At 43.4% G+C, this 24,423-nt stretch overlaps 1 protein-coding gene across 3 annotated transcripts in view; it reads left to right on the forward strand.

Moving 5' to 3' along the window:
• Positions 1–24,423, forward strand: part of atrnl1a (attractin-like 1a) — a 237,858-nt gene that overhangs the window by 125,364 nt on the left and 88,071 nt on the right. For all 3 annotated transcript variants that reach the window (XM_030441997.1, XM_030441996.1, XM_030441998.1), the window contains 2 exons: positions 1,241–1,302; positions 10,684–10,762. In XM_030441997.1, the coding sequence (XP_030297857.1) occupies positions 1,241–1,302; positions 10,684–10,762 (141 nt within the window). The remainder of the gene's footprint in view (positions 1–1,240; positions 1,303–10,683; positions 10,763–24,423) is intronic.

Consider the following 24,423-nt stretch of genomic DNA (forward strand, 5'->3'; position numbering starts at 1 on the left):
TTGATTCTGGAAAGTCTAGCTGATATTAGCTTTTCAAATGTAATAGTTATAAATAAATATAAATTGTTATTTTCCTCCTCTGTATGTGTGTGGATGCAGACGATCCAGAGCCAGGTTCCTTCAGATCTCAACACCTAAAACCAGAAACTGTCCGCATGACTGAACACCACGAGGACTAAATGGAAAAATATATACTTCCTCTGTTGGAATATGGGTGAACTGACCCTTTAAAATAATCCCACAGGATGTCTGAGTGTATCAGATCTCGGGGACGGCAGAGGGGCCACACACCGCACCGGCATCCCAGCGCAGGAAACACAGCGATGATGGATGGTGCAGTCAGTGGATTTAGTGGTGCTGTAACATCCAGCGGGTTTGTCGGAGTTCAATTGAACAAAGTGCCGCAGAAACACTTCAGAGCACAAAAGGCCAGAAGCCTTTCTTCTCACAGGTTAATCTCATAATAACCTGCAAAACCATACGGGTGATGGCTGGCATTGTGCTCGGCGTGTGTGTCAAAAGGAGATAGAGAACATGCGAGAATGTGTTTGGCAGGGATGAAATTGTTGGCCTTATGTAAGAGCTCTGAACGTTGGCCTTAGGTAAGAGAGACGTTCATGCACAGTTGTTGCATCAGTTTCACATGATGCGCCGTAACACATGTGTGAGGAGAGCAAGGTTGCGTAAGGCGCTTGTTGGATTTTGTGGAATGTTAAGTCTTTGTGTGTTTTGGTTGCTTTGTGAGAAACACACAGATTAAAAAAAGAAAGAAATCCAGCTCCTTTTTAAGATATGCACTTATTAAATTCAAAACTATTCATCACTTACCTCTGGCCTGATGTCTTTAAATGTTTCAGTACCTGTTTAACCTTCTGCTTCTCTGTGTTTTGGGTAAAATGGAGTTACATAATGGTATAATAAGTCATTTATTCTATATATCAGGCTGGAAATGTAAAAATAAAAAGGTCATTTTGGTCAAACTGGAGGTTTGTGTTTATATTTGTCTCATTTTATGTAATTGTGATGTTGTTAAATGTAGTTGTGCTTAAACACTTCACAATAAATTGAGCAAAAATGCATTTTAAATACGAGGATTTGCTCTTGGAGATGTCATGTCAGCCTCTGGGAAAAATTGCAATGATGCTTATTTATATACAGACATGAAAATAGCAGAGATATAATAAGATATATGATCACTGCAACTTTCACACTAGCCTTTCTTCTCTGTCCTTTTTTCCAGATTGCCTTCTCGCAGCACAACAGCATCATGGACCTGGTGCAGTTCTTCGTCACCTTCTTCAGGTGAGTTTTTCTTTTCCTGACTGTCTTATTTACTGTATATATACTGTGAGTTTGCTGCAGAGCTGCAGGCTGCTGCTCATCACAGGACTCTGCTGCTCCGCGGTACAGATCCCAGAGGCTACTTTGCACAACTGGGCCACAACCAGAACTCATTGAGTTACAGCAGGTGGCAGCAGCCTCAGGCAGGGACACTTAACCCTCGACAGCTCTGACGATCTTCTGCAGAACGGGACGACTACAGAGAGCAAGCGATTAAAAAAGAAAAGATGCTGGTATGCAGTTATGGTGATTTGCAAGTCAAGTTATCTCCTGTAGATTAAAAGTGTGAAAGGCTGTTTGGATGTCCCGTTACATAATGAATAATCTTATCTTAATCACTCGCTCTCTTTCAACATGTACTTAGGATCTGCTTGTTAAACTTTTATGCTTAAGATTACTTTATTACTTTTCACCATATTTAGCCCAGTATTTGACCTGCAAGTCACCAAAATAGTAAAAAAAAATAATTTGGGTAATTAGAACTTCCTACTTCCTACTTACTCACTTAAATCAAAGTTTTAACAATGTCAGTCAAGACACGAGCAAACATGTCTTCTGTCAGTGAGATGTACCTTCAGTTCTGATATAACTGATGGTGTAGCATCTTCACTAACCTCTTGAAGAGCCACAATTGTTATATTTAGACGAAGAATCTCTCTTGCAGCAGCCAACAATCCTTTAAATGTCGATTGGTCTGAACCACAATGGTCCAGAAACAAGCGCACAGTTTGAAGCCTGACGAGATGGATGTGCAAGATCATTTAAGTTAATTCTCAGAAACTTTGTGGCTCAGATCTGGCACACGCCAGAGATGATCGTCCAGCCCCGAGCTGTGTGGAATGATGGCACTCGGGTGGTCTTACTCCTGTTTTAAAAGAGCCGAGCCACAAGCTGGCCGCAGCGCTGCCACATGTCAGCCAAGGGTGAACCGAATCAATCATTCCCTGCAGTATGTGGGCCGGAGAAGTTCTGAGGTTAGTCAGAGATGTGACCCAACCGCAAACAGACATACTCACACACGCAGGTACGGCGTCTGTTGCTAGCAACATCTTTAGCATGTGGACATTCAATCAAGCACACCTGAAGTAGTCGAGCATTTAGAGAATCTGCCAAAATCAGAACATCCATTCTTGGTAACTCAGGATGTGAGCTGATTGAAGACAGAACAGTGGTCGGTGTAATGGCAGTGAATGTTTCGTTGCTTCTGGTTTGGTAGCAAAAATATCAGTAATAGGTATCTCAGAACTATCTGCATGACTTTAAAACAGCTGGCAGTAAGTAGAGATTTAAAAAAATAATGTGGGTGACCTGGTCCTGCAGCTGCTTGATGGCCAAAAGAGGATTCAGGAAACATCCTGTTGTGTTTTCAGATGTCTTTCTGTTTCCGACTCGATCTCTGTAATAGTTTCCTCATGCAGTGAGTCCACTGAAAACCAAACAGCGAGACGAAGCAGTGATTTTTTTTTGGGGCTGTGTGAGAGACGTTTATGTTACAGCTCGTCATGCAGACAGACAGTGGATATAATGAGCGAATGTTTTGGGGGAAGGAGTCTGGAATGAAGTCTGCTGTCTTCAGGCAAGATCCTGCCACTCAGCTACCACACCGGACGTGTGTGTGTGTGTGTGTGTGTGTGGGTGTGCAGGTTGCTTCCTGTATATGTATGTATGCGTCCTCCTTCGCTGTGTGTTCGTGCTTGTGTGTGTTTGTGTCACTGTGCAGCCATGTGAGGAAGTGAGCCATTTTAGTGCCCACGGCCGGCTTCCGGACATCAGCGACCTTTAGGCCAGCATAGGATGATGTCATCAGTAGGGGACAGCGTCAAGTTTTGCCGGGAGAGTTCGGTGTTGACTTTGTGTGTGTGTGTGTGTGTGTGTTAGTCACTGCTCTGTTTATGTGTTGTTCTCTTGTGAACTGCACCAGACTCTGAGTGAGAAAAGGTTACAGGACGATTTATGTTTGTTGTTTATTTCCTGCCCTCGTTACGTAATATTGTCATGTTGATGTATTTTCTCTGCAGGGAAATGCATTTAGGCCCTAAATTTAAATAATGCAGTGGTAGTATTATTACAAAATAAAAGTTTAAAGTCCAAAACTAAACTAACCAAAGCAGAATATCTGTGTTGTCCAAGCAATAGGTCGTGAAAAAGCTAATAAAATTATCGCCAGCTGCAGCTCTACGAAGCTGTTCAGCCTGTTTTACCTCGTAGTTTTTTTTCTACCTGGCAAATTGTACTTTTCTTGGGACTTTGCATCGGGAAATGCCATTTCCATCTTGCAGGGTTTGATCTGCAGTACCCTGAATTGTAATAAGACGTTCATCGACCCATATTAACTCCACCTCTTTGTCCTTTTGAGGCTGGGGCTGACTGGTGTAGGCTGTAATGCCAGGGGTAAAGGGTTAAAAGATGGACCCAGTGGGAAAATCCCAAACTTCCCAGTGGTCAGTCTGTGCCAACAAGCAGCAATAGAACCAGATAATACAAGAGTCACGCAGTTCTATTGACGAAAGATCATTCTGCCTGTCTCTCTCCAGGATTTGTTTGGCCATATATCAACTCTATGCTTTAGCTTTCGAGCATGTAAGAGATGCAAGTTTATGAGCTCATGTATGTGCGTCTACATTACGTAGGCATGTGTGGGTCTGTGCAATTCATTCTGTTGGCTTCACTCCGCTGATGCAGTCAGGAACCAGAGTGCCAAAGAGCCTGAGTCATGACTCTCCCATTGTGTGAGTGTGACGGGGAAGCCTGTGGGCAGAATGCACAGTGATGAGATGCAGTCCGGCACCGGGAAGAGAACGAGGAGCGGGGGAACGATATGCAGCAGAAGTGAAGTGATTGAAATGAGACTACCGGAAAGAGATCTTACCTGTGCTGTGTATCCGATGATCTCTCTCCGGTCTGTCATCAAGGAAAACACAAGCCTGCAGAGTTTCATTATCACAAAGAAACATTTACATTGACTGAGTATCTGCAGACTGTCAGTTCACTCTGTGTTTTTCAAGGTTCATTTATTTGTCATTCTACAAACACGGAGCTGCACAATGAAATGAAGGTCGTCGTCCCTGAATGTTACACAAAGTTCAGAGGATGAGCTGAAGTGTATTTTCTTTCTAACATAAAACAGTGACTGTGTGTTTCCCCCTGAATGTATTTGAGGCATAATTTCATAATTTCATTGCTGCCATTGTCATTGTTGTTGGTGCGACGTCGTTAATGGCGTAATTTAAAGTGTGAGTCCGCGGCTGTAACGACCCAGAGGATGTATTGGATGTGTTTTATTGAATATCGACTTTTATTTCTGAAAATACTTCCTGTGTCTCGCTGATTAGCCCTGAAATCTCCGTCTGCAAAGAATTTGAAAAGTTTAAAACTCTCCTCCTCCATCCCTCCCTCCATCCATCCTCCTCATGTATTCTTTCTCATCTTTGAGAAGGAAAAGAAAAAAAGAAAATGGCCATAATTAAACAGCATTTATGTCTCCGCTCTCCACAGTCTCAAATGCTAATTGGTGACACCGCAGTTCAGCTTTGTCCAATTACTCCCAGCTCTCGCTCGCTTGATTAGCAATCCATTTCTCTCTCTCGCTCTTCCTCTCTCGCTCTCTTTCCCCAAACAGAGGAGAAGCTACTCGGCACTAAGTGGCTCATCAGACTCCCCGAGCTCACCCACTTCATTTCAAAATAACCGTCCCTCTCAGCGTTCACTTCCACCGCGAGTCTCTCTGCGGAGATTCAAGTCTTTTTTTTTTTTTTTGTTCAGAAATATCTTTTATTTGTTTACAGCTTTTCAGGTTTTTGAGTTGCTTCATTATTTACGAAAAAAAGAAGCAAAACCCCCCACAGGCTGTGAGACGTGGAGGAGCAGGAGCGATGTGGATAAAGACCAACTTCTGCAGTTCAAGCAGTTGTTTTTCCAGAGGCAGAGCAGCCCTTTTTTAAAAAAATTTTCCTAAACAACTCAAGTCATTGTTTGTTTGGACCCTTTTGCGGTGGGTGGGTGGGTGGAAAATCATGAAGAACAAAAAATAAAGTAGCAGCCAGAGCTAGTTGAAAACTTGGATTTGTCTTTCAGGACAGAAGAAACTGGATCAGACAGAAGTAGCAGAACACGAAATACGATGAAGAACTGAAATCTTCTTCAGCAGCAGAGAGAACATTCAACATTTTGTCCTGGTTGTTCCTGCTTTTTAATTTCTTATAAATATGTTTTTGTTTTAAAAAATTCGAAATCATTTCGCTTGTGGCTTTTCTTTTTCATATTGTTCCTCTTATTTTGAGAACCATTTTTATAAATACAAATAAAAGAACTGGCCTGCTCCACTTGCAAGTCTACAGGGTGCCGACCCAAAAATCACAAAATAGCAAATTAACTGGTCACCGCTCGTAATTAAGTGTGTAACTCTTTTAATTATAACACCAGCAGAAATAAACTCAATACTGCAGAGTTTCCTCTGCAGTATTGAGACATTTGTCGGCAACAACTCTTAAAACAAAAGCCAGGAACCGTCCAGTGAAAACAATATCAAATACAAGTCAGTAAAGTAGTGGTACAAATAATTAACTTGTGAGAGGAAATAGGTTTTTCTGTTTTTTCAACATGCAGCGTGAAAATCTGCACAGGGAGAGGAAACTTCTCCACACTGAGACATAAGAACAATAGACTCTATTTAGAAAAGGTCACATTTAATCAACGTTTTTTTCTATCATGTTGAAATTAAAAAACTAGCTGTGATATGTATTACAGGAGACAGTAAACCAATTTGAAACACATTACTTTTGTGTTTAACCGTTGAATAATAAACATTTGTTGACACAGACGCTCTCTTTACCTTTACATGAATAAACACAAAGTCTGCGTTCATTTAATTAAATCAGACTGTGTTATTTGATTTGTTCTCACTGACCCAACATGATGAAACTCATGTAGATACTGAGTATCCTGAGGGCTTTAATGAATACACATGATGAGTTTACACATTTTCACATTTACATACGTGTACATGCTTTTCTTTTGTTAGCGTGTTTATCAACTGACCGCTAATCCTGGTTGTTGCGGCAGAAAGAAATATTTTTGCATACGACTCACTTTTCTTGATGTTTGGATGATTTGTATCAGCCGATGGTTCGTCACCGTCACGTCGTCGCTCTGTTTAATAAGGTCAACACCCACAAATGTCACAAAAAAGCTGCCTGAATATAACTTTAGTTTTGTAAAACTTCTCCAGGGAAATGTGAAGCACTCCCACTGAAATGTTAGACTGATTCAAGGCTTTCAAACAAATAAACAATCAGCTTTAATAGTTTTTAGAAAGCAGTCCGGTGTGGGGATAGCTGGTTTATTAGGATGTTTAGATATGTAAAGTGGCCATCTGGTTCACAGGCGAGCTTCAGACCACATCCTTCTTATTCACTGAAATGAAGTTTGAAAAAAGACGCAGATCCTCGCGGTGGAAAAACAGATAATTTTTAAGGTATTGGAGGAGAAGCAGCTCGACATCATCGAGAGTTGATCTGCTGCTTGTGCAGATGAAACACTGTTTCCGGCCGCGTGCTATCTGTGACTCATGTTCAACGAATAGCTTATTGATTTTTAGGTTTGTCCGCTGGGGTTCAGATGTTTCACTGTGTTCTCCTGCGTGTTTGTGTGTGTGTCTTTGGATGTTGTTGGACGCGATCACGCACCGGACCCTGCCTCGCTCTTACCCACATTCCCCGGTTGTTTAATCAGTTCGATCTGTTACCTGTAGCCGGACGTTCAACCCATCAGGAGGCTCGGTGGAGTGTTAACAAACCCACAGGACACTCCCAGCCTCCCTCCTCTCCCTCCTCCCCCTTCGTCCTTCCCCCGTTAATGCCTCGGTAATAGTAACAATTAGCCACTCCGCTCCGTTGGTTAGATGGCCTCGCTCGGGCCCTGTGGCCCATTAATGTGGAGCTGAGGTAATGCAGGCTGATGGGGAATCTTGATCTGATTGAATTTGAATCCCAGCCAGTGGAGGGTTTTTAAAAAAGGTACGTTTGGAAAATGGAAAATCATTTTGGAGGAGTTACAGAGTGTATTTGCCTTTCCGGTAATTGTGTGGGGGAATATTCACTGCGGGCTCTGACGTATATCTAATTTCTGGCCTGTGGAGCTTGTAGATGTAAACAAATGGGGAAAGAGCTCAAGCAAGTGGAAGTATTGTGAAATAAAGGTTTAAATTTCACTTTAAAAACAACAAATAATAGAAAATAATTTGCTGAATTGAGTGAATGTTGCATGGAGCACATTTAAACACAGAAAACACACCTGACCAAACAGGTGAATGACAAAATCCTTCCGTTACTAATGGACCCTAACTTGAGCTCCTACCCAAATTTACTGACACAGGAAGAAGCAAACGTATACATTTAATTTAACAGCAAGACTAACACACAGAAATGTCCGACAGTGACGCGCCTTACCTCTCCCATGGGTACGATAGCACGACTGAACAGGTAAAGGTGGGAGGCATCATGAAGTGACCCATCAAACAGGTTGAATCATCTCTTAAAAGTGCACGTGTCGACTTTATTGGAATCTGTTCGTATGATCTTGAAGAAGTCAGCAGTTGGAGTCTTGAAACTGGAAGTTTTTCATTGTGCAGCAGCAGAGATAAGCATCGTGTCCTCATCATCACCGGAGGGGATTTCCTGGTCGCCGCGATGCGTCTGACTGCAGCTCCAGAGGTCGACTGTGGACTGAAGAGGTCACGACTGCAGCCTCTTCAGCGGACTGGGTCTGAAAATGTCACGCTCATTACAGCAGTAATACCCTTTACAACGCTGTCATCTTCACATAGAGACACACAGGAGGACTCGGCACACACACACACACACACACACACACACACACACACACAGATGGATGAAGAGGAGGATTGTTTCGGAGCTGCTGTCCTCAGCAGTTTCTCCGGGACTTCCTGTTGTTAGGTCTTTGGGTGCGCTTGTTTTGAGCTCTTGTCAGAAGTTCTGGCTGAGAAAGGAGCTTTGTGTTTGGCCAGATAACTTTGCCCTCCAGACATTGCACTTTGAGGCTTGAATGTGTGTGTGTGTGTGTGTGTGTGTGTGTGTGTGTGTCAGTGTGTACATGAGAGCTTGTTCTTTGTTAGAGAGCATCGTGTCGCTTGTTGACCTCGTGCCGCCCTTTGCTGTCCTGCATCCCCCAGCTGCCTGTGGTCACCGCGGTCTCGAATCTCACCACAGATTTCCCAAGAATGTCTTTCTCCTTTGTTGCCTTCGCTCACCGAAAGCGTGAAGCTTGCGGGCAGTAAATCAGTGTGAAGATATCGCTCTGTGGCTGTATTGTGGTTGTGCGATCGGAGGTGTTTAAGGACAGCTACAAAGACACTATAAGCATGAAAGCACGTTTCTCGTGGGTTTTTCTTTTAATTGTTGTTTCATTCCGTTTATCTCTTGTCACCAGTAGCTTCCTCTGTTGGATCTTTCGACTTGTGCCCCGTTAAAAGATTAAATACGCCTCCATGAAGAGAGCGGCTCGACCACATGCTTATTTTCCCGTCCACTTAACGTCAAGTATTTTACAAGAGAAACAGGAACGTCCAGAGATCAGGTCGTCAGGAGCAGAAATGTTTTCCCTAACCAGTGAGATTTATTACATGCATACCGAGTTGTGTAAGAACGTATTTAATCATCTCTCTCTCAGGCAGCTCGATCGTGACAGCGGCTGTGGAGCTGTTTTTACCGTATTTACCGTATTCAGAGTTTAGGGAGTCTCCTGAGACCACACAGGTGTCAGGACGAGTTTCTTGGGAGGAGGTTTGTTTGCTCCTCATTCAGGTCAGATTTAAACTCTTCCTCTCGGTACTTCGTCCGCTGGGACTGAAGGTACAGAAGCAGAAATCGTCAGCTATCCCTGCTTTGCCTCTGAAATGATACAGACGCGACTTTACGACCCCTTTCAAAACAGTTGGTTTCCTGCAGACTGAGGTTTTTGAGGCTCCGCACTGATCCGAAAAATATCACCACAAATGGTTTTTGGTGAGGAAATGTACAGCAGTTTGAATATTGGCATTAGAAGAGTGATCATTAGAAGAGAGCGAGCCAATCCCAGGGATCATATCTGGGCCGGGCTCGGCATATTTTGATGGATCAGTCCGACTAAAACTAGGCCAAACAACTTGTTGGCCTCATTTTGCTAGAGTTTTTTTAATGACGGCTCCCAAAACCCAACAATATACACAGACAGCACATGCATGCACGTTACATTATTTCTAACTTTTGTTATGATAAAGTGCGATGTACATTTCATTTCCTATATAATTTAAGTGTGCAGGTCTATGTTTGTCTTTTGTTAACATCTTTTAATAATCACCGGTGTCATTTATGAGTCACGCTAATTTTGAGCTGCCAGTGAGAAGGATGTAAGAGTCCATCCTCGATTGTAAAAGCTCTGTTTTGGCTTTCTCTCCATTCTCCCAGACGGTTATCTCTCCTCTCTCCTCTCTCCTCTCTCCTGTCGTCTGGGTGTCACTGTGACTTGAATGTTAACACTGAAGAGGTGGAGAGGGATGGCAGGTTGACATGGGGGGGGGGACACATTTTGTTTCGAGGACGTCCCCCCTCGTCAGAGTGTTATCTCTCATCTCTCTTTCCGTTAACAAAGAGAAAACCACTAACGGCTTCTAACTGTTGTCATATGTCAAAGCTGTTGTCGCTCGTCAAGGTTAATTTCATGAGATATTCAGTGTCAGTGTGAGGTCGCACTGTGGTGTCTTCACGTAGCCAAAGATGGTTTGTGAGGGAAGAAGCTTCACTCTACTGTGACGGGTAGACTTTGTGTTTCAGTCCCCCCCAAAAAAGCTATTTTTCAAGTTAAACCTTATAAAAGTAAGTGTGCCAGAATGTCTTTAAGCACCAAACTGAACGGCGGAGTCGCTCCTGATCGGCGGGCCGGCGCCCGGCCTGGTGTCGTCAGTGTGTTTATGGGTGAAAGAGAGGCACGATTGTGAAGCCTTTTGTCTGTTAATGTTGAAAAGTGCAGCGTTAATGCCGCCCATTTACCATCGAGTGAGGCACGGCTGTTATTTCAGTGTGTCAGATACATATTTAGTCTCCATTTAGTTGTCAATTATAAGCGGGACTCATTATCAGCAGTCATACAATTAAAGGGCTGTTTTTTTGGGGGGCTGTAATGAAATCAGAAATATGTCTCCCACTCTACAGTAGAAACAAAGGAACTGAGTCATGAACCGGTGCATCATTACGTTGTGCGTTTTTGTGTATTTTGTTTGCTGTACGCAGGAATCATTGATTCCTGATGGATTGATTATCTGATCCCACGTCTCTGTCCTCTCTCCAGCTGTTTCCTGTCTCTGTTGCTGGTCGCCGCCGTGGTTTGGAAAATCAAACAGACCTGCTGGGCCTCGCGACGCAGAGAGGTAGGACGCATCATCACCACCACCATCATCACCATCTCCTGCCTGGTTGTGTGTTCCTTAAAGTATCAGCGTGTCACAATATGTCGCGTATGCGACGCATGCAGACGTTTGTTTACGGTACGCGTTGTCAGGCGCTCCGCTCTGCTGCACATAAGCTGTTTGATGCAGCTGCCACATCGAGGACGAGTGTAAATATACACTGACGCATCGCCCACCCTCCCCCTCCACCCACAGCTGTGAAGGGTGGGTTAATGTCACCAGTCCTGAAAGAAATAAAAAAAAAAGAGAAGATCCCTCAGCTTAACGAGCGTCGCTGTGACGATAAACAAGGCCATCCCCCTTAATTAGTGCTCCTCATGAACCAATTAACTCAGACGAAGTGATGCTAAACGAAGTGGAATGGAGTGATATATCACTTAAAGCCCCAACAGATGCCGCCTCATTTCATATTTACTCCTGACCCGTCCCCGTAGACACACACACACACACACACACACACACACAGAGTTTATACCCGTTATCAATCCACCAGCTTGACTTGTTTTGGGGTCTTATCTCTCGTCAGTAACAACCCGGCAGTCTCTGTCTCACTTGTTTAATGTTTTTAAAGAATCTTTCTCAGTGTTTTGTGTCTTTGTGTTTGAGTCATCAGGGAGGAATCAGTGTTGCTTATGAGCAGCGATGATAATAGTCTGTTTTTATTGGTGTAATCCGCACACGTTCCAGAGGGAACTATTGTGCTTAAATACACTTGTTGGTTTGCGGTCCCCCCTCGTCCCGCCTCTGCTGCTGACATCATGCAGAAATCCCTGCTGCTTTCATGTGCAAATTACGTTTCAGCATTTACATGCGCAAGGAGTTTTAACAAGTTATGACACAGTTTAATACTGATGTCCCTGTCTGACGTACGTAAGAAACATCCGCGAGAATATTGGCTGTTTCTATATAGTTCATCTGTATGGCTCCTCGTACAGTAGCAGGTAGCGTTTCTCTCTGAGCGCTGGTGTCTTTTTTAATTGTTCCCACTGAGGAGTGAGCGTCTGCGTCAGTTTTTCAGAGTGCTTCCAGTTAAAAGACATCTCCCTCCTTTTCAGAAAGTGTCGCACTGTCGCTCTTTTTCTGGCCTAGGAGATAATATTCAGTGTACTCGTTGTCTTCTGTGGATTATGTCATGCAGCCATCCCTGCTCCGATGTCCCGATGCCAAATAAAACAATAAATCACAAGATACTGTTGTCATAGAGACATGACACACGTGGCATCGCTCAAGCTTTTCATCTCAGCGCTTCTTTCTGCACGAAGAAAATATTATCAGACACGCAAACACATGAAAAGTCTTTGTTTATATATCTTTGTGTCTGGTATAAAAGAAGCAGGAGGAGATGAATCTTGAGTTTTTGGATACTATTTTTTGTTGTAATGGCTGAAATTTGGTCAGGATAGGCAAAGAGAAAAAAATAAAAGCATTGATTGAAGAACAAAAACACATAAAAGAAGCTAAAAGAGCATGAGTGAAATCATCAACGTGAGTCAGTTGCTTTTAAGTTATGAAGTATAAAACGGCTGGTCGAGTGTTATTAGTTATTCGCTAGTAAAGCTATCTGACCAGAGTCGAGGCGGCGTGCAGGATGAGTCATCAACATGTTTTAATGTTTTCCAGGTAGTTACAAACTCTAAGCAGGGTTTCTGCGGGGTATTAAAAAGTCGCAAAAAGTCTAAAATTAAACAATCTCAATTTTTAGGACTTGAAAAGTCTTAAATACGTCCATATTTTGCATCTAGGTCTTAAATTACATTTAATTATGTCCTAAATATGTAGGTTCATTTACCGCTTTCATCATCACCTTTCTTTTGGTTTTGTTTTGGGGAAATGTGTTGGTGAGACTCACAGTCAGCTCCGTGTGTTGTACTTCTTTCTGAAGTATCAGGAACGTAAGAGGCATTTTGCCCCAAGACTTCGACAGCGGTATCTGCTACAACTGTGGGAAAGTGTAAATTAAACAAGTGTTGGCTTGAACAACCAGATTCAGTTGGTTAAAAGCCGAACCTAATAATGAATTTGAAGCGCAGTGTACGCTCTGCAAGAGGACCCTCAACTTGGGAACACTTAGTGTGAAAGCTGGTGTCTTACACAAAATCGGAAAAAACACCAGTTAGCATCTAAAAGTCTCCAGTGAAGTCACACTTGTCACCAGTTCCCGGTCAAAGTTCATCCAGTTCTGCTCGACCCAAATCTGCGCTGCCTTTACAGTCAGCATTCAAGCGACATTAAAACTATCTTCATCTCAACTCCGACGTTGAAAGCGGAGGTGCTTTGGATTTTGAACACTGTCACTAAACATTTTGGCAACAGATTTAGATGCTAAAATTTGATTTTTGAAAGTAATTCTGGGACCGCACTTCTCCTCGCTTTTTCATACTTCTTGTAGGTCTTAAATTTAGTTTAACAAGGTCTTAAATTTGACTTGTCCAAACCTGCAGAAACCCTGCTAAAACACCAATACGAATACCTACATTCACTTTTAGATGAGATGATCCTTTATTTGTCTCACACGGGGAAATAGTAGCTGAAGGTTGATTCAATACATGTTTGAACAAAACGATAACTGACATAATAAGCCTGCTATAAAGGTCGTTATACATGTGAAATAAACCCATTCCTCTGTTTGCATCCTGAACAGTATTCGTCGGCTGTATTTGTTCATGTTTCCGGTGTAGCGACTGCTTCAGCTCCGTGGTGTGTTGATCCACCTGTGACCCGACCAGCAGGGTGTTTGTTTTGCCTTGTTTTCCCCCGGTGGAGAGGAGCAGCGCCGGGCTGCTGCTGCCGCTGCTGCTGCCAGGCCGGCCGACGCTCAGCTCCATTATTAATGAGAGCCAGCCTCGTATCACAGCAGAGCCGCAATGCTGCATTTACTGCACAGTTGGTTTATTTACCCAGACTTCCTGCGATGTCGCTCTCTCTGTCTTTCTCCCTCTCTGTTTTGTCCTGAGGGCTGTTTTTTTTTTCCTTCCCATCTCTCCCTTAAGATAACAGAGGATCTAATAAATGGAAACTCTGCCTTCGAGGGAGAAATCATCACTGCAGGAACTCTGACGATTAAACTTTTACTTTCTTTCCATCATTTTCTACAGCTAATGTCCTATTTGAATTGAGTTTGGTTACTTTTTTTTCTTTTTTTCCTCTCCACCACATAATTAATTCATCACGAGTGGCACAGAGGAAGCAAATGGGATGCCCTCGAAGTGTGATCTTTCACTCTCAGGCAGCTCAAGCAGTGTCTGAATAAAGAAAGAAGAGAAAACATTTAATAGATTTCACTGAGTAATGGTACTCAGCCGACCTTAAAGAGGAGACAGTGACATTTCAAAAAAATGTATTTAGCTCATTTTCTTCAGCAGTCGGTTGTTGCATTGCGGGAGACTCTTTCTGGATTTGTCCTTTTTGGCTTCCCTAAAAAATGTCACCAGTGAATCCGACTGCTGCGAGGCGCCGAGCCACAATGCAGGAACTATGTTAATGAGCCGAGCGCCGGCGGAGAAGCCCGTTAACCCAAACAGGAACACGGCCTGTCGCTGGCAACAAGCAGACAAATGTTTTAAAAATGTCAGATTTCACGTCTGGCGTCATCGCGGCTGATACCGATGCTTCTCGTCACACGACCTTTGATACCGGCTGCGTGGGAATAAGATCCAGTTTTGGCTTCTGGTCGTGGATCAGGATGGTGAAACTGAAGAAACTGAGTGTTTCTCTATCGCTATAAAAATCTCTTTAAATGCTTTTCCATCAGCAAACATTTGATTTACAGCGAATATATCGTTTTTTGGTGATGTCTAATATATATTTTCCATCTCATTAGGCTGCTTGTTGATAATGATATATACACACATATTAATTTTCCACCTAATTGCAGACGCCGTCAAATCTTTCCTGAACTGAAATGATGATGCCGACTCTAATTATGAAGTCTCACTCCTTCCGTCCGGATGTTGAGTTATTTCGTCTGTGTTCCTGCAAGTTTGTTTTGACTCTGAGCGGCATCGTCTCGTGGTTTTAGCTCTTAACGACCGTGAAAATGTGAAGAATGCATGGAAGTATGAGGGCAGTTGTGGATATATCTATTGTCATACGTAAAGGGAGGATACATGAGGCTACTTTCTAAATTTCTTTACTCTGGCACGAGCCATTGCTTCACATCGGAGGGAGTGAATATGACAGAATTGGTGGTTGTTGAAGATATACAGACAGAGACAAACGAAGATGAAGATCATTCTTATTTTTCTACCTTCATCTCTTCCCTGTAACCATCCCGGCCCCGCTGAGCTCTGCAGGCTCTCCTCCAGCAGCCTCACTTACCCTGCACCGCCGAGCGAGAAATTAACAATGCTAATCAATGAAGCCGAATGTTGTGTTTTTTATCATCTGCTTGTGTTGATGTATGTGCTGCCGGGCTGATTATTATGGAGATAAACTGTTGTTGTCAGGTGGCTCGGAGGTGAGACGGTCAATAAAGGCAGATATTGTTGTTGTTAATATGCAGGAGCGGTTATTACTGACCAGCCTGCGTGTGAAACTTTAAACGGGTTTTATTTGCAACTGCACAGATTTCCAACGAACATACTTGTTTTGAGCGTCGAGGCTTCTGCCGCATCCATGGTCATGTCAGAAAGGACACCAAGAACTGTATCAATAGATAGATTGGTTTATAAAATCGCTTTTATTCAAGTCAACTATATGTTACAGATCACTTTCCGAGTGTTTTGATAAATGCTAGCAACACTGAATGCCAATCAAATTCAGTTCATTTTTACAGGAACATCCTCGACCTTGATTTTTAGGGATATTATTTCGATTTTAGATTTGGTTTCTACCTTTAGCCTGCACCAGCTTCAGATGGTTTTCTTTAACTGTCACTAGGGATGTATACCGAGGACCGGTACTTTTTGGTACCGGCTCATAATTCGGTCGGTACCAGGGTACCGTTAAGATTCTGGACAAACGGTCCTGTTATCGGTACATTTTTCTATCGGTTTTTGACATGGATGGTTTTTGAACGTCTACCCTATTGTAATGACTATAAACTTAACAACAAACTCCGTGACTTGACGTCGCAGAAACGAAACTGGGTGCCGCTGTCACGGCGCTGCAGTCTTTAGCGTTAGCCGGGCTGCTAACTTTACTCGCTAACACTTTAGCAATCAAACACACTGCACTCCTTTAGCTTCATACTATGCTCCAAGTGTTTGGTGATGTTGCTTACCCCGAATTTCCCCTGCATACTGTCTGCTGCATTACGGCTCCAATCCGTTTTTGCTCCGCCGTCTGCCGTCTGGTAACCCCCGCCGGTTGCGTTTTGAGTCAGCCACGGCACAGTAAGGTAGACAGCTGGCGTCGCGAGGCCGAGGAGTTTCCACGATAATAATCATAATCACTCGCGACCGCAAGTATGTGTCATAAAAACAACAACAGGAAGTGTTCCCGACCAAAGGATTAGTAGAAGAGCTTGTGTTTGTCTCTTTTTTGAGATGTGTGTGCTGGTGTCAACACAGACTGTTTTATTTTGAAAAGTAACCCGGTGTTATATTGATATTTCGGTACTTTACTTCCTGTCTGCTCGGTGCTAAATTCAGCTGAATTGCTGCGTTGTGCTCCGGTCATCTGCCAGATATAAAAGTCCTGGTTATCTGTTCCGGAGTATTTGTAATTGCATAGCTTCTGTTCTGTTGAAGCTTTATTATAACCTTGTGATAATAAAAGGTTGAACCTTCTGACATCTTCGTTTTGTCTTTACTGATGCGCTCCTTGATAATCACCAGGATAATTGGAAAGCGACATCAGTGTTGGTTTCTCCTAACTCATCTCATCTTAAAATAAAAAACCCAGGAGAAGTTTAACAAGTTTCTTCAGTTGGTTTCTGTGCGACGTACAACAGTGACAGATCATCAGTATGGACGGTCACATCTCTGTAGTTATCAGCGTAGTAATTGCTCTCGATGTGGACGATCACGAAGACTGTAAACTACTTTTACTTCATCATTTAGTCTGCGTTTGTGGAAAACGTGGTTGTGATTGCAAAGAGGGATTCTTTTGTTCCAGAAGCTTCAGCAGAAAAGCTTAGTCACAGTTGTTTTACTGTTTTTTTTTTTTTTAACCCTTGAGCAAGCGTTAATAATTCAAATTTGGGGAAATGAGACAGAAATTGTCTGATAATTTCATCCACATGTGGTGAAAGAGTCACATTAATCACTCAGATTTGGGGCCTGTCACTTGTAATAAACACACACATAGATTTGACATCCGCTGCTTTTCATTTTTGAGTTAACATTTTTGAAGCGCAGGTTAAAAACATGGATGCAGCATCAGGTTGGCAGGTGGTCCGTCTCCCTCCGACAGCTCCCGTCCCCTTTAGACTGAGCTGTCAGATCTGCAGCACGGCTCACAGATATGATCCAGCTGTTCAACACTTACAGCTGCCTTTAACTAAAAATACAAACATGAAAGTTTGTGCTGACACATGAGGATTTAGAATATTCATGTGTCAATATCACTTCTGTGGGGTTGAAGCGAATAAAGTAGCTCTTTCTCCGGCGTGCAGCGTGAAGAGTATCGTGTGCTCGCTGCTCTCAGGAGAGCCGGTCCAGAGGGGGATCCACGGCAGAAGGTGAAAATGGGATCTCTTCACTGTTAATTATGGATCACAACCAGCCACAAGACTACAGAGGAAACCGAGTATTAATAGAACCACAGCTTTATGTTAATTGCTTTTTTCCTCACACTCCTCTTTTTTCTTTTTTTTCTTTTTTGTAACCAACAATCATTTTTGGATATGAGATCAAACAATCAAAAGCTACTTTGAAATTCTAATGCTGATGCGCAGAGACAGCCTGCGCAAGATGTATCTGGTTTTCCCCCTAATAGGGTTGCCCCTCTGAAGACTGTGTGTGTGTGTGAATGGATGTATGCATGTGTGTGTGTTGGAGTTTGGTGTTTGCATATTGTAGCTAATATTGCCTCTCGGCTGGATAAATAAGTCAAAAGACAAATGAAAAGCTGGAGAGACAGCCAACCAGAAGGACAAAGATTGAGGTCCTCTCCTCCCCCGTCGACTAGATCAGATCCATTTTTCATCAATCTTCTTCTCGCCTACCTTGAAATCTGTCAGATGAAATAACTAATTAAAAAAAAAAAACCTCACACACAAACTTTTGGCTTCGTCAGCAAAGCAGAGACTTGTTTCATGAATCTGTATGAATGTTAAGCAGACCTTCATCCAACATGTTTGATATTACAGAACTAATTTATATATGTTCCTATAAGTCCTGCTTTTCTGAATTTCCTTAATTATATTCTTGATGTTTGTGCTTTGGCTGTTTTGTATGTTTTAACATTATGGATCAGAGTGTATAAGAAGGGTTTTGTTTGCCTCTGGTTGAAAGCTTCAGGCTAGCTTCACCTGTTATTGTCTGTCCTCCAATGACACGGGAAGTGCTCAGAAGTTAAATTGCAGGTCGGCTATTACAAGTTTTTCAGCTGCTGTTAATATAAACTAAGAACAGAAACATGGAGGAAATAAATGGGTGAAGAAAATTTGCAGATACAGAGTTTTGAGTTCTTGTGTCAAAAGCTTTTCACATCTTTTCAGGAAGCAAACTCAACATTTTCGTGTTCCCGTTCAAGGGCCGAACCCTAAAAAGCTCGCTGGTCATAGAAGAGTGTAGGATCAAGCTTGATAAGCACGTCCACGTACCACAGACGTTTGTTTTCTCTGACAGCAGCTGTATCATTATTTGAAAACCACTGTGCAGCCACCGACCGACCGCTGAAACGGTGACTGCACGCTAAAAGGCTGAAGATCAGGGTAAACCAGGGGAAAACAAATGGCGAGAGAACACAGACGTTACATGTCGTCTATTGTTTTCTCCCCTGTGTTTGTTATTAAAGCAAAACTCTCGCCAAAATGCAACCGAGGCTTTGTTTTTGAATGTACTCGAGTCAAACCTTCGTGTAAAAGCATAATTACAATGAAAGAGGCACTTTTAAGATTTACCGTATTTTCCTTTTCAGGTCAAACTCATTTTCAATGGGAGTGCTACGGGAACTCTTATGATGGCATCAAAATCTCTATTTTTAAAACAGTAAGAAGTCTCGACACAACATGAAACTTTGCTGGTAGTATCACCAGGGTCTCTACACATGAACACGAACATTGAGAACATTGTTTGTGTACACAGAGTTTACTAAAAAGAAGGTTTTTGAACAACTCACGTTAGCAGTAGCTTGTTCCGCTCGCCGCCGTCCTGCCAGTGGAGAAGTGTCGATCTCAGAATGTGACGTAACCTGGAGGACAGTTAAGGTGGAACTACTGTCTTCCAGCAACAACGCGACACGAGATCTCACGTGACTTTTCCGTCTTTTTATTTTAGCATTGTTTCTTATATGAGGCTCCTTTTTCAACTTCAAGGTCAATATTGTTTTTCGCTAACGACAAAACAATGAATTACCCGTGCATTTATATGGAACTAAGCTTTAGGAGCGTTCCACCTTAACTGTCCTCCAGGTTACGTCACATTTTGAGATCGATCGAGGACGGCGGTGAGCGGAACAAGCTACTGCTCACGTGAGTTGTTCAAAAACCTTCTTTTTAGTAAACTCTGTGTACACAAACAATGTTCTCAATGCTCGTGTTCATGTGTAGAGACCCTGGTGATACTACGAGCAAAGTTTCATGTTGTGTCAAACCTTCTTACTGTTTTAAATATAGAGATTTTGATGCTAGCTTAAAAGTGCCCGTAGAACTCCCACTGAAAATGAGTCTGACCTGAAAATGAAAATACAGTAAATCTTAAAAATGCCTCTGACTCGTTTACATTCACATAAAGATCCTCGGTTGCATTTTGGCGAGAGTTTTGCTTTAAGCTTTTATAGGCATTAGTAATGTTTATAGACGAAGCAGTAAAAAGCTCCTGTTGTTTCAAATGTAGTCAGTTTAAGAAGACAAACTCCTAAAATGTCTTTTCATCTCAATAAAAATGATACAAAAAACAACAGTCATGCCTTTAATGTGACCTTATATGAACATGACTAAGCACAGTTATATATAGAAATAAAAACTAATGATTATTCGAATCCATGATCGACACTTTCTACGTAAGTCATCTTCTCCGCCTCACCGATGATGAGCACAGTGAAATGTCTCTCTGTGAAACTTTGTCTCTCTCGCTGCTTGCTGACGCTGATCTGAAATTCACGTCACGGGCAGATGTTGCAGCGTTTCTCATCAACAAGTTCTCCTCAGGACTTTCAGTATTTTGCAGCGCAGCGAGCTCCGGCCTGCTGAAGACTCAGACGGGCCTCAGTCTGAGCAGATTACGCTGATTAGATGACGCTTGCTGTCGGCTGACGAGCGCCTCCCTGACCTCTGCTGTCTCCACCGTCATGACAGCAGCTTCCCCTCTCACATTCATTTTCTTAAATTAGATGTTTGCGATCCTCTTGCACGATGCAATTAACATATTGTGTCATTTTTTTATTCCCCCCTCCTGCACTCATTAAAAAATTACACTTGGAGATGCTCCACTCTGAATAACAGGAGGGTGAGAATTTGCAGCTTAATGAAGAGCGCTTGATTAAAATTTAAGTTTTAAGGCTGTTTTGTTGTTTCGGACTTGTCAGCGCTGCGCCGCATCCAATAAGCCGGCTTGTGGGGCTAATTACGCTGCTGTAAATGGTTTCCCGAGGTCTCTTACAGTCCAATTTCAACAGCTCGATGATGAGTTAAGGTACTTAGGTTAATTTTGATGAAAGCTCGTGCCGGAATTATGGAGTTGTGAAGCCCAAATCCTTTTATGGGGACAGCGAGTAGGCAATTTTTCCGACACAACCAGTAGAAACAAATAGCTAACAAAAGTTAAAGCAGCTTTCTGTTCTTTCCTTTTTTTCCTTCGCTGTGTTGTTATTAGATCTCTGAGCTTTGCAGAGGTGATGCTGTGCTCTGATTGCTCGGTCCTTGGCGACCACACACTCCAATCTGCAGTCGGAGAGATTAGCATGCCTGGACCAGTGAATGCCAGAAGCACTTGTGTATGTCTGCGCTGTACAGTATATGTGTGTGTGTGTGTGTGTGTGTGTGAGTCCCCCTTATTTAGCTTGGCATTAATCGCGGTGGCAGATTAGTAGACGAGGTTTAATGTGGCCAAGCATGGCTGGATGTCTGTGGAGGGCCGCTGTGCAAACAAATCAAAGGGATGAGACACGAACACACACACACACACACACACAGAATCACACATCGCAACAAGCCGCCGTGCTGCCTGTGCTTTAACCTCAGACCGCAGAGACTTGTGTTGTCACATTAACAAGCTGGCCACTGTACAAACATACATTTTATAACTGCACAAAAAAAAAAAGAAAAGTGTTTGCCCTGAGGGGTACTTAAAAGTGTTTACTCCACGATGAGTTTTACATAAAATCAAGAGGTTCGGACCAATGAAGCGAAAACGCATTCCTTCTCTTGATTAGCTTTTATTAACTGCACCGAGGAAGTTGTGTTTTTGTCCGTTTGTTGGTTGGTTTGTCAGCAGGATTACACAAAAACTACTGAACGGATTCCCACAAAACTTGGATGTAGGATGTAGGATGGAGGATGTAGGATGGAGGATGTAGGATGCAGGATGGAGGATGGAGGATGTAGGATGGAGGATGGAGGATGTAGGATAGAGGCTGGAGGATGTAGGATGGAGGATGTAGGATGGGGGATGGAGGATGCAGGATGTAGGATGCAGGATGGAGGATGTAGGATGTAGGGTGTAGGATGGAGGATGTAGGATGGAGGATGGGGGATGGAGGATGTAGGATGGAGGATGGGGGATGGAGGCTGGAGGATGGAAGATGGAAGATGGAGGATGTAGGATGGAGGATGGAGGATGGGGGATGGAGGATGTAGGATGGAGGGTGTAGGATGGAGGAGAGAGGATGTAGGATGGAGGGTGTAGGATGGAGGATGGAAGATGGAAGATGGAGGATGGGGGATGGAGGATGTAGGATGGAGGATAGAGGATGTAGGATGGAGGGTGTAGGATGGAAGATGGAGGATGTAGGATGGAGGATGGGGGATGGAGGATGGAGGATAGAGGATGTAGGATGGAGGGTGTAGGATGGAGGATGGAAGATGGAAGATGTAGGATGTAGGATGGAGGATGGAGGATGTAGGATGGAGGATGTAGGATGTAGGATATAGGATGGAGGATGGAGGATGTAGGATGTAGGATGCAGGATGGAGGATGTAGGATGTAGGGTGTAGGATGGAGGATGTAGGATGGAGGATGGGGGATGGAGGATGGGGGATGGAGGATGTAGGATGGAGGATGGGGGATGGAGGCTGGAGGATGGAAGATGGAAGATGGAGGATGGAGGATGGGGGATGGAGGATGGAGGATGGAGGCTGGAGGATGGATGATGTAGGATGGAGGCTGGAGGCTGGAGGCTGGAGGATGGAGGATGGAGGATGCAGGATGTAGGATGGAGGGTGGAGGATGGAGGATAGAGGATGCAGGATGTAGGATGTAGGATGGACGATGTAGAATGTAGGATGGAGGATGGATGATGTAGGATGGAGGATGGAGGCTGGAGGATGGAGGATGGAGGCTGGAGGATGGATGATGTAGGATGGAGGCTGGAGGATGGGTCTCGGCCCGGACTCAACCCCATCACCTTTTCTGGTGTAGATCCAGATAAAGGAACCACATTTTTCTCCCTTTCTTCAACATTGTGAGTGTGTTTTTTTGATCTGTGCTGCATAGAGAGCCTCTCTAAAACCCCACGGAGTCGCTGTTTACAGTATTTTGTGCGGCAAAATAAAATGATAAACATCCATAACACCCCGTCTCCTCAGCTGAATTTTAAAATTGTGTTTACTCTCTCGTCGAGAATCCAAAAAACGCAAAAAAAAACCAACCCAGAAATGTTTAAATGTTAATGACGCGTCGCTGCTATCAGCGCAGCCCAGGTGACCGCCGTCGCCATCGCAGATCCAGATTAGCTTGAAGGTGGCGGCGTTCAGAGAGGAATTTCATGCGTGCCGCGCTGCCGCCAGCAAACTTCAAAAGCACCGAAAATGAGAGAGGCAGGAGGGGGGTCCTGTTGTGGAGGCAGGAGTGAAGAGACGCCGAGAGAGAGGAGGGAGGGAGGAGGGGAGTTTTTGTGAGGGACACAGCAAGGACATCTCCCCGGAGCCATATGGTGGTGGAGAAGGTTTTATACGGTTGTGTTTGTCTGTCTGTTCAGTTTAGGATTTTTACCGGAAAGCGCTGCAGGCCGGTCGTCTGTAATAATAGATCTCCCTCCCTCCCCTCCTGTTTTACTACCGTCTCTCTCTCTCTGTGTTTCTGCCTCTTCGTTTCCGCTGCTATCACAGAAAATCTGCTGGCGGTTGTCACTGTGACTGATGGCCGGCGTTGACTCGCGGTGGGGACGAGCACTCTTAGCTTTTATTAATAACTCCACAGCTCAACCAGTGGTTCGACTCCAGAACCTTTTCACTCCGCGGGCTGTTTGTTTTGTCCTTGTGTGTGCTGACGTGTCCGTGCAGATGATTAATGCTAGAATCACTGTCAGTGTGTGTTTTAGCGTTTTACTTCTCAAAGTAGAGACTGAATGACATTTTGACACTTTAACCGAACATGTTGTTCCAAAGTACGTCTACGTAGTTAATAGTCTGGGACAGTTGCATTCATCAACTTTGAATTTAATTAAAGGTGTTGAGTGTGTACTTCGAGGAATGCTTTCACCGTGTTGTCATCTTCAATTACAGAGAATCATTCCCAGTAAGAAACTTGACTATTAACACACACAATTCCCAAATAAATACATATAAAATTGACATCATTTTGCTAATTGGAAGCTTTTTTCCATTCAGTCAAGACGGATGACTGGTCCTGCTTTCAACAATCATCACGCCACTTTCTCAGCTTCGAGTCAGAGTGAGTTTGAACTGTCTGATGTTTTTGCCGTCCGTTTCATCGATGTACATGTCTGACTCGAAATCACGACACTCGCACATATTTGATTTACTGATTAGTCCGAGGCGAGACAAGCTGTGCCGGCTGTAACGGAGACGCTCTGTCAAAATGGAAAATTCTATTGTCAGTATTGTCATTTTGCTAACAAGACAGTCAGCTTCCCCCTCAAATTAGACGCGAGTAGAAAGCAGCAGATCATTGAACTCATGAGTCCGCATTCAGAATACGATGAAAGAGAAATCTAGATGATAACATGATTTTTCTTGGAGCTGATGATGGAAGAAGCTGTTTGGAAGCAGCAAGTTTAACTTTGCACAGATCTGATCAGGCATCTGGGAAAGATCTGTGTCAAAGTCACAGTACAGTTGCTGCTTTTCTTACTTTTTTAATTCAGTCTTTGTTTCAAAGTCAGTGCCGACTGCGGGATGTCTGAGAGCCGCTGACACAGCAACATCCGTTTGGCAAAAATTAGCCTGTCCACCTCCGACTACCGCCGAGTCATTTGTCACAAGAATGACTGCAAATTATCCCCTTTCACATTCAAGACAAAAGAAAAGTGTTGGTGGGTAATGTGTTTTATTGTACCCAGTGTGAAAGCGGGTGTAAGTTCTCTGAGTTTCCTCCACACAGCAGAACGTCGGTACC

The sequence above is a fragment of the Sparus aurata genome, chromosome 15 (assembly GCF_900880675.1).
Source record: "Sparus aurata chromosome 15, fSpaAur1.1, whole genome shotgun sequence".
NCBI lineage: Eukaryota > Metazoa > Chordata > Actinopteri > Spariformes > Sparidae > Sparus > Sparus aurata.